Source organism: Thalassophryne amazonica, chromosome 20, assembly GCF_902500255.1.
Source record: "Thalassophryne amazonica chromosome 20, fThaAma1.1, whole genome shotgun sequence".
NCBI lineage: Eukaryota > Metazoa > Chordata > Actinopteri > Batrachoidiformes > Batrachoididae > Thalassophryne > Thalassophryne amazonica.
Window position 1 is genome coordinate 39,277,858 of NC_047122.1, and position 13,848 is coordinate 39,291,705.

Sequence of the window (13,848 nt, forward strand, 5' to 3'; positions counted from 1 at the left end):
CGGAGGTGTTTTTCCTGTCGCGACCCCCCGCAGTCGGGTCCGGCCCGACATGCGACTCTGCCCACACGTTCTTTCATTACAAAATGTCCGTTAACAATGGAATGTCCGAATAAACTCCTCATGCCGACTTCTTCTGAAAGTTCTCTGTTCTCTGACGACTTCCTGGGTCAACAGAGCCTGAAATGTGGAAGTTTTCAACTTGAAACGGCGAGACGCTGCTGCCTCGAAGCGCAGATCGCCGTCAGGCGCCGTGGGCCGTCCTTACGGCGACACTACCAGACCAAAATCTCTCATCAGCCGTTAATTTTTACCGAAAACCAGCTGAATTTATTGAATGGTGTTGTTGTGCCTTACAGTTTTGAAAAAATTTTTGATCAAACAAAGCAGCAGTCTCTGAGCCATTCCTAAACAATGAAAAAATCAATGAGAGGGTGGGCGACTCCTCACTCAAAGACTGCCCACAGGCGAATGATGTAACCGACAGGCGTGAAAAAACTCTTGCATGCCCACGAGGGTTCAAGCATGTCTGATGTAATCACACGTGATTCAAATCCATATGGTTTTTGAAAAAAATAATAAGGTCGGATACTTTTCTAATAGACCTCGAATTTTGGTGGTCATTTTGAATTTACTCATTGTGTTGTGTGAGTGTGTGTGTGATTGTTTCTTGCTTCTGGAACTGAATGAACCCCACGGGAGTTTGGACCCTCAGATATGATGGTCACTGACGGATCGTTTTGATGTCTCGGAGACAGGTGTGTAACTGTTTGATGCTGGTGTTCGGGGTGGTCCTCAACAGTCTGGCCCTCTGCGTGTTCTGTGGATCCACTAACCAGTCGGCCTCTGTGGTTTACACCATGAACCTGGCTGTGGCTGACCTGCTGGTGGCGCTGTCCCTCCCCGCCCGCATTGCCCTGTACCACAGTGGGGGGAGCTGTGTGGCCTGTGCCTACGTCCACACCTTTAGCTACTTTGTCAACATGTACTGCAGTATCCTCTTTCTGACCAGGTGGGTGGGACACGCCTTGCTGCAGTTACCACAGTTTGTATGTTTTTGTGTCTTTGTCTTCATTTCTCATGTGGGCTACGTTTCCAGTATCTGTATAGATCGATACCTTGCTGTTGTACATGCAGCCAACACTCTCCATCGATGGAGGACTGCAGCAGCGGCCAGGTGGATCAGCGTCATTGTTTGGCTGACAGCAGTTGTGGTCACCTACTCTTTCCAGGTGTGGTCATGAGCACTATAGACATAACCACATACACATTTTAAACTCAACAGCTACAATCACTATTTTCTCTTCTATTTTGCGAGATTTTTTTTGTGCACCTGACCTTTCATTGTCCTAGTACAACTTTTGTTGCTGTTCTTATTCTTATTCTGCCAACAGCAATACAAAATAACATAATTTCAGTTTCTATATTCTGTTTATAGTTTTAACCTGTAAAATCAAAAGGTGTAACTGTTTTTCTCAACAAAGTTCTGTTGAGTGGGACCATTTTTGAAGGATGTACAGTATCTCCTCATCACGGTTTCAAGGGTTAGCTACTAAAGTGCAACGATACATTGCGTATCGTGATAACCTTTTCGTAGGACTTGTATCGAAGAGTATCACAATACAATGAAAAGTCAAGTACTGAATGGAAGAAATCATACATGATTTACAAAATACACATAAGAAACGATTAACATCATGGATTACAATTTATACTTCAGAATAACTTCTTTCTTTAGGGCCCCTTCACACATAGTGTGAATGTGGTCAAATTGCACATGAAGCAGGAATCGTATGCAATACGCGTAAAATCGTAGCTGCCTCCAACGCCTCGTACACCTGTTGCTACAACTATTTGTGCACAGCAGTGGCTGAAAGACAGAGTGTGTGCTGTGAGAGCCCATCGAACCCTCTTGCGGCAGGTGTAGGCTAAATTCCAGGTGACATGCACACATATCTAACACCGCTCGCTTGGCACTTAGAAAATGTGTGGCCATGCACGTCATTAGCACGAAAACAGTCAGCAGATTATCACTGTCAAGCTGGATGTGAAATTTGTCTAAGTGCCCACACGAGTGTGGCTTTGCAAACAGCAACACACATGTGGTCTGCATGTGTGTCGCACATGTGCGTGTGTGTCATGCTCCCTCCCTCCGAACCACATATGGCATACGTGTGGTTTGCACTCCCCCCGCTCCCCAACACATGTGGCGTGCCGGGGAGGGGAGCACACTTGCATAAAATGCTGATATATATATATGCTGCACAGACATGATCACATGGGGGCCGGACAGGCAGGCCAGAGCACACACAGGACAGTGAGGTGCCTGTCAGCTGCTGACCAGACACTCACTGACAGCTCATATAACACAGACACACAGTGACATGTTGGTGTGTGCGCTGAACTGACAGGGGGTGTGTCCACCCACAGGAACAGCTGTGGACATCTGTGGATCTGGACATCATGGCTGGAGAACGCGTACTGTGTTTGGATGGACATGAACTAACAACTGCCCACTGTGACGCGCGTGTCTGCTTGCTGTCCTCATGTGGACATACATAAAAACATATATCGCTGTTGCAATGGGCTGCAGCGAGCAAGCGCAAGCTGTGCACATTGACAGGCTACCCCAGGTGAAATGGCCTTCAGATTATAACATGCAGCGGGCGATCTGAATGTCATGTCACCCACGTGAGCTCTGCTCCACATGACGCGGTGTCTGTCGTGTGGTGCACCGTCCACAAGACATGCGTGTCAGGCCGGACACACACGTGGGGCCGGCCAGCAGACGTGGCCATGATAAGAGCGCTCTGCTTCATTCATGTCATTTCATGACTGTACGTCTGTGACCATGGGTCATCGACAGAGGACCAGATGGTTCATACTTGTATTGCCCACTTGATAAGAGGGATTCAATAAAATGGGCTGTTTTTTTTTAAATACATCCATGTCCTTCTTGATATCAGGCATTTTCCTGCACCTTTTACAGGACAGCAATGGTAGCTCAGTGGTAAAGCTTCTGACTGGTAATCAGAGCTTTTGGAAATTGCAGGTTCAAATCCCGTGGGTGGCATGTATTTTTTATTTTTCTATTCTCACAGGAGCTGCGTGATGCAGCTGCTTGCACTCTGTTCCCGTGTGCATGAAACTGTCGCAGTGGCATCATTCACACATGCCTGCCAACTCGAGGTTTTTGTGGTTCCCTCATACGAGGTGTTCTGCTGTGATTCGCCGTGATTTCTACTTATTCGTATTATGTGTAAAGGGGCCCTTAAGGTTAAATGTTCATCACAGATTTCCGTGTTTTGTGGCGTATACGTCGCACCGGAGTCTAATTCGCACCTGTTTAAAAATGCTTCTTGAAGAGGGAAAACCCATACATAAATCGCAAATTTTCTGTATGATCAACTCTTTAATTTGGGATTTTTGTGCATTGTTGTAGCATTCTTTTATTATTAAAAGTTTTCTTTTATTATTTGAGTTTATTTATAATAGTCATTATAACTACTATTATCCATCCATCCATCCATCCATTTTCTTCCGCTTTATCCGGAGTCGGGTCGGGGGGCAGCAGCTCAAGCAAAGCCGCCCAGACCTCCCGATCCACACACACCTCCCCCAGCTCCTCCGGGGGGAACCCCAAGGTGTTCCCAAGCCAGCCGACAGACGTAGTCCCTCCAGCGTGTCCTGGATCTTCCCCGGGGCCTCCTCCCGATGGGACGTGCCCGGAACACCTCTCCAGCAAGGCGTCCAGGAGGCATCCGGAAAAGATGCCCGAGCCACCTCAACTGGCTCCTTTCGGCATGGAGGAGCAGCGGCTCGACTCCGAGCTCCTCCCGAGTGACTGAGCTCCTCACCCTATCTCTAAGGGAGCGCCCAGCCACCCTGTGGAGGAAACTCATCTCGGCCGCTTGTACTCGCGATCTCGTTCTTTTGGTCATGAGCCAAATCTCATGACCATAGGTGAGATTCGGAACGTAGATCAATTGATAAATCGAGAGCTTTGCCCCCCCACTCAACTCTCTCTTCACCAAGATGGTCTGATACAGCGACCGCATCACTGCAGATGCTGCACCAATCCGTCTGTCGATCTCACACTCCATCCATCCCTCACTCGTAAACAAGACCCCGAGATACTTAAACTCCTCCACTTGAGGCAAGGACACTCCACCGACATGAAGAGGGCAAAGCACCTTTTTCCGGTCGAGAACCATGGCCTCAGATTTGGAGGTGCTGATTTTCATCCCGGACGCTGCCCCAGTGCACGCTGAAGGTCCTGATTTGATGAAGCCAACAGAACCACATCATCTGTAAACAGCAGAGATGAGATTCTATGGTTCCCAAACCAGACCCCCTCTACACCCTGGCTGCACCTAGAAATTCTGTCCATAAAGATAATGAACAGAACCAGTGAAAAGGGCAGCCCTGGAGGAGGCCAACGTGCACTGGGAACAGGTTTGACTTACAAACAGCAATGCAAACCAAGCTCCTGCTGCGGTCGTACAGGGGCCGGATAGCCCTTAACAAAGAACCCTGGACCCCGTACTCCGGGAGCACCCCCCACAGGGTGCCCCGAGGGACACGGTCGAACGCCTTCTCCAGATCCACAAAGCACATGTGGACTGGTTGGGCGACCTCCCATGAACCCTCGAGCAGCCGATGGAGCGTGTAGAGCTGGTCCAGTGTGCCGTGACCAGGATGAAAACCACACTGCTCCTCCTGGATCAGAGGTTCGGCTATCAGTTGAATTCTCCTCTCCAGTACTCTGGAATAGGCCTTACCGGGGAGGCTGAGGAGTGTGATCCCCCTGTAGTTGGAACACACCCTCCGGTCCCCCTTCTTAAACAGAGGGACCACCACCCCGGTCTGCCAATCCAGAGGCACTGTCCTCGACCACCACGCGATGTTGCAGAGGCGTGTCAGCCAAGACAGTCCCACAACATCCAGAGACTTAAGGTACTCAGGACGGATTTCATCTACCCCAGGAGCCTTGCCACTGAGGAGCTTTCTAACCACCTCTGTGACTTCGGCCTGGGTAATGGATGAGTCTGCCTCTGAGTCCCCAGTCTCTGCTTCCTCTTCGGAAGACGTGACAATGGGATTGAGGAGATCCTCAAAGTATTTCTTCCACCGCCCGACAACATCCCCAGTCAGGGTCAACAGCTCCCCACCCGCACCATAGACAGTGCTGGTGGAGAGCTGTTTCCGCCTCCTGAGGCGTCGGACAGTTTGCCAGAATTTCTTCGACGCCGACTGATAGTCCGCCTCCATGGCCTCCCCAAACTCCTCCCAGACCTGAGTTTTTGATTCTGCGACCGCACGGGCTGCGGCACATTTGGCCTGCCGGTACCTGTCAGCTGCCTCCGGGGTCCCACCTACCAACAAAGACAAGTAGGACTCCTTCTTCAGCTTGACGGCATCCCTTACTTCCGGCATCCACCACTGAGTTTGGGGATTGCCACCGCGACAGGCACCAGAGACCACAGCTACGAACGGCCACATCGACAATGGAGGTGGAGAACATGGTCCACTCGGACTCCATATCTCCAACCTCCCCCGGGATCTGGGAGAAGCTCTCCCGGAGGTGGGAGTTGAAGACCTCGCTGACAGAGGGTTCCGCCAGTCATTCCCAGCAGACCCTCACAATACGTTTGGGCCTGCCAGGTCTGACCGGCTTCCTCCCCTCCCAGCGGATCCAACTCACCACCAGGTGGTGAACGGTCAACAGCTCAGCCCCTCTCTTCACTCGAGTGTCCGAGACACATGGCCGAAGGTCAGATGATACAACTACAAAGTCGATCATCGGCCTCCGGCTCAGGGTGTCCTGGTGCCACGTGCACTTATGGACACCCTTGTGCTCGAACATGGTGTTCGTAATGGACAAACTGTGACTAGCACAGAAGTCCAACAACTGAACACCACTCGGGTTCAGATCGGGGAAGCCGTGCTTCCCAATCACCCCCCTCCAGGTCTCACTGTTGCCGCCCACGTGGGCGTTGAAATCCCCCAGGAGAACAACGGAGTCCCGAGTCAGAGCGCTATCCCCTCCCAGGGACTCCAAGAAGGTCGGGTACTCTGCACTCCCGCACGGCCCGTAGGCCGAGACAACAGTGAGAGACCTGTCCCCGACCCGAAGGCGTAGGGACGCGACCCTCTCGTTCACCGGAGTGAACTCCAACACATGGCAACTGAGCTGGGGAGCAATAAGCAATGCGACACCAGCTCTCCACCTCTCCCCGTGGGCAACTCCAGAAAGGTGGAGCATCCAGCCCCTCTCCAGGAGTTGGGTACCAGAGCCCAAGCTGTGCGTGGAGGTGAGCCCGACTATCTCTAGTCGGTATCTCTCAACCTCCCGCACAAGCTCAGGCTCCCCCCCAGTGAGGTGACATTCCACATCCCAACAGTTGGGATGTGGAACAGTTGTCTAGTGGATTTTTATTTATTTTTTACCACTGTTGTCGTGTGTTACCTGTGCTGCTCCGCAGCCTGTCCAGTGGATTTTTATTTTATTATTTTATTTTATTTATTTATTTATTTTTATTTTTTTAGCGCTGTTGTCGTGCGTTACCTGTGCTGCTCCACAGCCTGTCCAGTGGATTTTTATTTTATTTTTTAGCACTGTTGTCGTGCGTTACCTGTGCTGCTCCACAGCCTGTCCAGTGGATTTTTATTTTATTATTTTATTTTATTTATTTATTTATTTTTATTTTTTTAGCGCTGTTGTCGTGCGTTACCTGTGCTGCTCCACAGCCTGTCCAGTGGATTTTTATTTTATTTTTTAGCACTGTTGTCGTGCGTTACCTGTGCTGCTCCACAGCCTGTCCAGTGGATTTTTATTTTATTTTTTACCACTGTTGTCGTGCGTTACCTGTGCTGCTCCACAGCCTGTCCAGTGGATTTTGATTTTTATTTTATTTTTTTGGGCGCTGTTGTCGTGCGTTACCTGTGCTGCTCCACAGCCTGTCCAGTGGATTTTTATTTAGCGCTGTTGTCGTGCGTTACCTGTGCTGCTCCACAGCCTGTCTAGTGGATTTTTATTTAGCGCTGTTGTCGTGCGTTACCTGTGCTGCTCCACAGCCTGTCTAGTGGATTTTTATTTAGCGCTGTTGTTGTGCGTTACCTGTGCTGCTCCACAGCCTGTCCAGTGGATTTTTATTTAGCGCTGTTGTCGTGCGTTACCTGTGCTGCTCCACAGCCTGTCTAGTGTCGGATTCCCTGTTTGGGAATCCGCTAGCTTAGCGTAGCTACTAGCTCTTAGCCGTTTTAGCATGGCGGCTTCTCCTGTCTCTCCCGTACTTTTCTGCTCTGGGTGTGAAATGTTTAGTTATTCCTCGGCCTCTTTTAGCAGTAACGGTACATGTAATAAGTGCAGCTTATTCGTAGCTTTGGAGGCCAGGCTGGGCGAATTGGAGGCTCGGCTCCGCACAGTGGAAAATTCTACAGCTAGCCAGGCCCCTGTAGTCGGTGCGGACCAAGGTAGCTTAGCCGCCGTTAGTTCCCCCCTGGCAGACCCCGTGCAGTCGGGAAGGCAGGCTGACTGGGTGACTGTGAGGAGGAAGCGTAGCCCTAAACAGAAGCCCCGTGTACACCGTCAACCCGTTCACATCTCTAACCGTTTTTCCCCACTCGACGATACACTCGCCGAGGATCAAACTCTGGTTATTGGCGACTCTGTTTTGAGAAATGTGAAGTTAGCGACACCAGCAACCATTGTCAATTGTCTTCCGGGGGCCAGAGCAGGCGACATCGAAGGACATTTGAAATTGCTGGCTAAGGCTAAGCGTAAATTTGGTAAGATTGTAATTCACGTCGGCAGTAATGACACTCGGTTACGCCAATCGGAGGTCACTAAAATTAACATTGAATCGGTGTGTAACTTTGCAAAAACAATGTCGGACTCTGTTGTTTTCTCTGGGCCCCTCCCCAATCAGACCGGGAGTGACATGTTTAGCCGCATGTTCTCCTTGAATTGCTGGCTGTCTGAGTGGTGTCCAAAAAATGAGGTGGGCTTCATTGATAATTGGCAAAGCTTCTGGGGAAAACCTGGTCTTGTTAGGAGAGACGGCATCCATCCCACTTTAGAGGGAGCAGCTCTCATTTCTAGAAATCTGGCCAATTTTTTGGGATCCTCCAAACTGTGACTGTCTAGCGTTGGGACCAGGAGGCAGAGCTGTGGTCTTATACACCTCTCTGCAGCTTCTCTCCCCCTGCCATCCCCCTATTACCCCATCCCCGTAGAGACGGTGCCTGCTCCCAGACCACCAATAACTAGCAAAAATCTATTTAAGCATAAAAATTCAAAAAGAAAAAATAATATAGCACCTTCAATTGCACCACAGACTAAAACAGTTAAATGTGGTCTATTAAACATTAGGTCTCTTTCTTCTAAGTCCCTGTTGGTAAATGATATAATAATTGATCAACGTATTGATTTATTCTGCCTAACAGAAACTTGGTTACAGCAGGATGAATATGTTAGTTTAAATGAGTCAACACCCCCGAGTCACACTAACTGTCAGAATGCTCGTAGCACGGGCCGGGGCGGAGGATTAGCAGCAATCTTCCATTCCAGCTTATTAATTAATCAAAAACCTAGACAGAGCTTTAATTCATTTGAAAGCTTGTCTCTTAGTCTTGTCCATCCAAATTGGAAGTCCCAAAAACCAGTTTTATTTGTTATTATCTATCGTCCACCTGGTCGTTACTGTGAGTTTCTCTGTGAATTTTCAGACCTTTTGTCTGACTTAGTGCTTAGCTCAGATAAGATAATTATAGTGGGCGATTTTAACATCCACACAGATGCTGAGAATGACAGCCTCAACACTGCATTTAATCTATTATTAGACTCTATCGGCTTTGCTCAAAAAGTAAATGAGTCCACCCACCACTTTAATCATATTTTAGATCTTGTTCTGACTTATGGTATGGAAATAGAAGACTTAACAGTATTCCCTGAAAACTCCCTTTTGTCTGATCATTTTTTAATAACATTTACATTTACCCTGATGGACTACCCTGCAGTGGGGAATAAGTTTCATTACACTAGAAGTCTTTCAGAAAGCGCTGTAACTAGGTTTAAGGATATGATTCCTTCTTTATGTTCTCTAATGTCATATACCAACACAGAGCAGAGTAGCTACCTAAACTCTGTAAGGGAGTTAGAGTATCTTGTCAATAGTTTTACATCCTCATTGAAGACAACTTTGGATGCTGTAGCTCCTCTGAAAAAGAGAGCTTTAAATCAGAAGTGTCTGACTCCGTGGTATAACTCACAAACTCGTAGCTTAAAGCAGATAACCCGTAAGTTGGAGAGGAAATGGCGTCTCACTAATTTAGAAGATCTTCACTTAGCCTGGAAAAAGAGTTTGTTGCTCTATAAGAAAGCCCTTCGTGAAGCTAGGACATCTTTCTACTCATCACTAATTGAAGAAAATAAGAACAACCCCAGGTTTCTTTTCAGCACTGTAGCCAGGCTGACAAAGAGTCAGAGCTCTATTGAGCTGAGTATTCCATTAACTTTAACTAGTAATGACTTCATGACTTTCTTTGCTAACAAAATTTTGACTATTAGAGAAAAAATTACTCATAACCATCCCAAAGATGTATCGTTATCTTTGGCTGCTTTCAGTGATGCTGGTATTTGGTTAGACTCTTTCTCTCCGATTGTTCTGTCTGAGTTATTTTCATTAGTTACTTCATCCAAACCATCAACATGCTTATTAGACCCCATTCCTGCCAGGCTGCTCAAGGAAGTCCTACCATTATTTAATGCTTCAATCTTAAATATGATCAATCTATCTTTGTTAGTTGGTTATGTACCACAGGCCTTTAAGGTGGCAGTAATTAAACCATTACTTAAAAAGCCATCACTTGACCCAGCTATCTTAGCTAATTATAGGCCAATCTCCAACCTTCCTTTTCTCTCAAAGATTCTTGAGAGGGTAGTTGTAAAACAGCTAACTGATCACCTGCAGAGGAATGGTCTATTTGAAGAGTTTCAGTCAGGTTTTAGAATTCATCATAGTACAGAAACAGCATTAGTGAAGGTTACAAATGATCTTCTTATGGCTTCGGACAGTGGACTTATCTCTGTGCTTGTTCTGTTGGACCTCAGTGCTGCTTTTGATACTGTTGACCATAAAATTTTATTACAGAGATTAGAGCATGTCATAGGTATTAAAGGCATTGCGCTGCGGTGGTTTGAATCATATTTGTCTAATAGATTACAGTTTGTTCATGTAAATGGGGAATCTTCTTCACAGACTAAAGTTAATTATGGAGTTCCACAAGGTTCTGTGCTAGGACCAATTTTATTCACTTTATACATGCTTCCCTTGGGCAGTATTATTAGACGGTATTGCTTAAATTTTCATTGTTACGCAGATGATACCCAGCTTTATCTATCCATGAAGCCAGAGGATACGCACCAATTAGCTAAACTGCAGGATTGTCTTACAGACATAAAGACATGGATGATCTCTAATTTCCTGCTTTTAAACTCAGATAAAACTGAAGTTATTGTACTTGGCCCCACAAATCTTAGAAGCATGGTGTCTAACCAGATCGTTACTCTGGATGGCATTTCCCTGATCTCTAGTAATACTGTGAGAAATCTTGGAGTTATTTTTGATCAGGATATGTCATTCAAAGCGCATATTAAACAAATATGTAGGACTGCCTTTTTGCATTTACGCAATATCTCTAAAATCAGAAAGGTCTTGTCTCAGAGTGATGCTGAAAAACTAATTCATGCATTTGTTTCCTCTAGGCTGGACTATTGTAATTCATTATTATCAGGTTGTCCTAAAAGTTCCCTAAAAAGCCTTCAGTTGGTTCAGAATGCTGCAGCTAGAGTACTGACGGGGACTAGCAGGAGAGAGCATATCTCACCCGTGTTGGCCTCCCTTCATTGGCTTCCTGTTAATGCTAGAATAGAATTTAAAATTCTTCTTCTTACTTATAAGGTTTTGAATAATCAGGTCCCATCTTATCTTAGGGACCTCGTAGTACCATATTACCCCATTAGAGCGCTTCGCTCTCAGACTGCGGGCTTACTTGTAGTTCCTAGGGTTTGTAAGAGTAGAATGGGAGGCAGAGCCTTCAGCTTTCAGGCTCCTCTCCTGTGGAACCAGCTCCCAATTCAGATCAGGGAGACAGATACCCTCTCTACTTTTAAGATTAGGCTTAAAACTTTCCTTTTCGCTAAGGCTTATAGTTAGGGCTGGATCGGGTGACCCTGGACCATCCCTTGGTTATGTTGCTTTAGACGTAGACTGTGTTTCATAATTATTGTATGGCCTTGCCTTGCAATGTGGAGCGCCTTGGGGCAACTGTTTGTTGTGATTTGGCGCTATACAAGAAAAAAGTTGATTGATTGATTGAACAGCCAGGGGCTGTGAGCGCGGACCGGGCTGCCGGGCCACACGCCCTCGACCGCCACCCAGTCCTCTCTGCACCCGACCCCCATGGCCCCATCTGCAGGTGGTGAACCCACAGGAGGGCGGGCCCACGTCGCTCTTTCATGCTGAGCCCGGCCAGGCCCCATGGGCTAAGGCTGGACCACCAGGCGCTCGTGCGTGAGCGCAACCCCAGGCCTGGCTCCAGGGTGAGGCCCCGGCTCCGCCATACCAGGTGATGTCTCGGTCCTTGATTTTTTACTGGTCATGGGAGCTTCTGAACTGCCCTTAGTCTGGCCCATCACCTAGGACCTGTTTGCCTTGGGAGACCCTACAAGGGGCACAAAGCCCCCGACAACATAGCTCCTAGGATCATCCGGGTACGCAAACTCCCCCACCACGATAAGGCGGCAGCTAGAGGGGGAGACTACTATTAATAATTTTTTAAAAATGTGTGATTTTTTTTTGGTGTATAAATTATGCTGGAGTATAATCTGCAGGACCTCTCACTTCAGAAAATATGGTACTTACATAATTATTGTGAACAGCAATGTAATTGTGCATCGTAATATTTATCAAATCTTGATAGTATTGTGATATGTATCAAATCTTAATAAATGTATCATGATCTGTATCGTATTGTGATAGCTGTGAAACAACTCATTTAGTTCCTGGTCAAACTTTCCACCATTTTCGTTTTGTTGTTGTTCATAGTGTCTTTTTTATGTGTGTGGGGATCTTACCCCTGGTTCTCTCCTCTCTATAGACCACAGCTTTTGAGCTCAGCACCTCCTGCGTGCTCCTTCCCACCCTTTTCTACCTCACCATCCTGGAGTTCCTGCTCCCCCTGCTGGCCGTTGTGGGCTTCACTCTGCGTGTGGCTTGTTTTCTCTCCACGAGCCGAGGTCCGATCCCACAGCAGAGCCGGTTGAGGAGAGCGCGCGCCATCAAGCTGCTGGTGACCGTCCTGGTGGTCTTCACTGTCTGTTTCACCCCTTTTCATATCCGGCAGGTGCTTGTTTACTTTAGGGTACAGGGGGGATGGGAGGGGCTGAGACACCAGGCGGGACATGTCCTTGCCTATCATGTGACAGTGACCCTGAGCAGCCTGAACAGCTGCTTGGACCCAGTGGTTTACTGTTTCGTGACAGACAGCTTCAAACGGGTGTGGAGGATGAAGAAGAGGGGAGGGAGGGAAGAAGAGCGGGACAGGGAAGTGGGGCATACAAGCCCGGGAGAAGAGGAGAAGATTTCAGGTATGGCACTGCAGGCGATAGCTCAAGGTGTCATGGTGCTGTCCCTCACCAGCGCACCCCTATCTGTAACCAACATAGACCAGTCCACTACACCCTGACATCAGGAGATGTTACCTTCCAGACAGAATGAGACACACATGGACACCATCTGTCCCAAAGATGGACAGTATGGAGAACATAATGGGAGGAAAAGATGCAGAGGAAAAGACAGAGAAGAGTCTTGAAGCAGTGCTCAGTGATGGAAGAAGCATTCAGATCCTTCAAGGCAAAACTAGGATATCATCAAGTACATGAAAGGGATCATATCGTTATCATGCAGGCTTTCAACAGCAACAAAGCACAAAAGTCTTTTTTTTTTTCTTTTTGCAAAAATGTGTTTTTAATGTACTAGTGGATCAACTGAAGATCAATTTTAAATGTCTAAACACTTATTTTAGGAAAATTGAAATGTAAAAATTAAAAATTAATCAATTATAAAATTACAAATCTTCATACATATATGTGTGTGTGTGTGTGTGTGTGTGTGTGTGTGTGTGTGTGTGTGTGTGTGTGTGTGTGTGTGTGTGTGTGTGTGTGTGTGTGTGTGTGTGTGCGCGCGCAATGTAACCTTTTTTTTTATAACTTACAGGAGACCACCTAAATAAAATCATGTATTTTTATCACTGAAAAAAAACAAACAGTTGTGTTGTTTTTAAAATGTATTTATGATAAATTACAGATCATCTATGAAAAAAGGTAGTTTTATCACATCAAATAAAAGGCGAAGCATGATTCAATATGTACTTTCATGACATATGTCGCAGAAATCTGAAACAAGATGTCTTGGGCATACATTTTCTTATAGCAGAGTAGTTTTTATGTGCATTGATGTAGAACTGTGGGATTTGTAGGACATGAATCTTCAACCACATATAACTGTGAAGGAGCTTAAGACAATTTTGTACAATAGAATCCCTTTAAAACTCCTGCATACACACTTTGTTATGTAAAATCATTATATTTAGTTATGCAATTTAAATATCAAAAGTTAAATAAATTTCATAAGTGCATAATATTTTGCATAACCAGAGTATAAAGTACAAGTATAATGCATGAAATATCTACTTTTAAATGAACACAAGATAAAATGGAAAACTTCAATAAAAGTGCACATACCTCAAAAATATACTTATTGTAAGGCGGTACTTGATAAAATACCT

General features: G+C 46.5%; 1 protein-coding gene across 1 annotated transcript; it reads left to right on the forward strand.

The window, feature by feature from the left end:
- The first annotated feature begins 648 nt into the window (after positions 1-648).
- On the forward strand, positions 649-12,870 carry LOC117502006 (G-protein coupled receptor 20). The gene is made up of 2 exons (XM_034160984.1): positions 649-1,229; positions 12,160-12,870. The coding sequence occupies exons 1-2, from the start codon at positions 741-743 to the stop codon at positions 12,745-12,747; spliced, it is 1,077 nt and encodes a 358-aa protein (XP_034016875.1). The 5' UTR covers positions 649-740; the 3' UTR covers positions 12,748-12,870.
- The last annotated feature ends 978 nt before the right edge of the window (positions 12,871-13,848 follow it).

What these genes read in the sequence shown, in the direction of transcription:
- LOC117502006 (XM_034160984.1), top strand. Translation starts at nt 741, where the DNA reads ATGTCTCGGAGACAGGTGTGTAACTGTTTGATGCTGGTGTTCGGGGTG. An exon ending in TGGTCACCTACTCTTTCCAG is followed by an intron (nt 1,230 to 12,159) that starts GTGTGGTCATGA and finishes TCCTCTCTATAG; the next exon opens with ACCACAGCTTTTGAGCTCAG.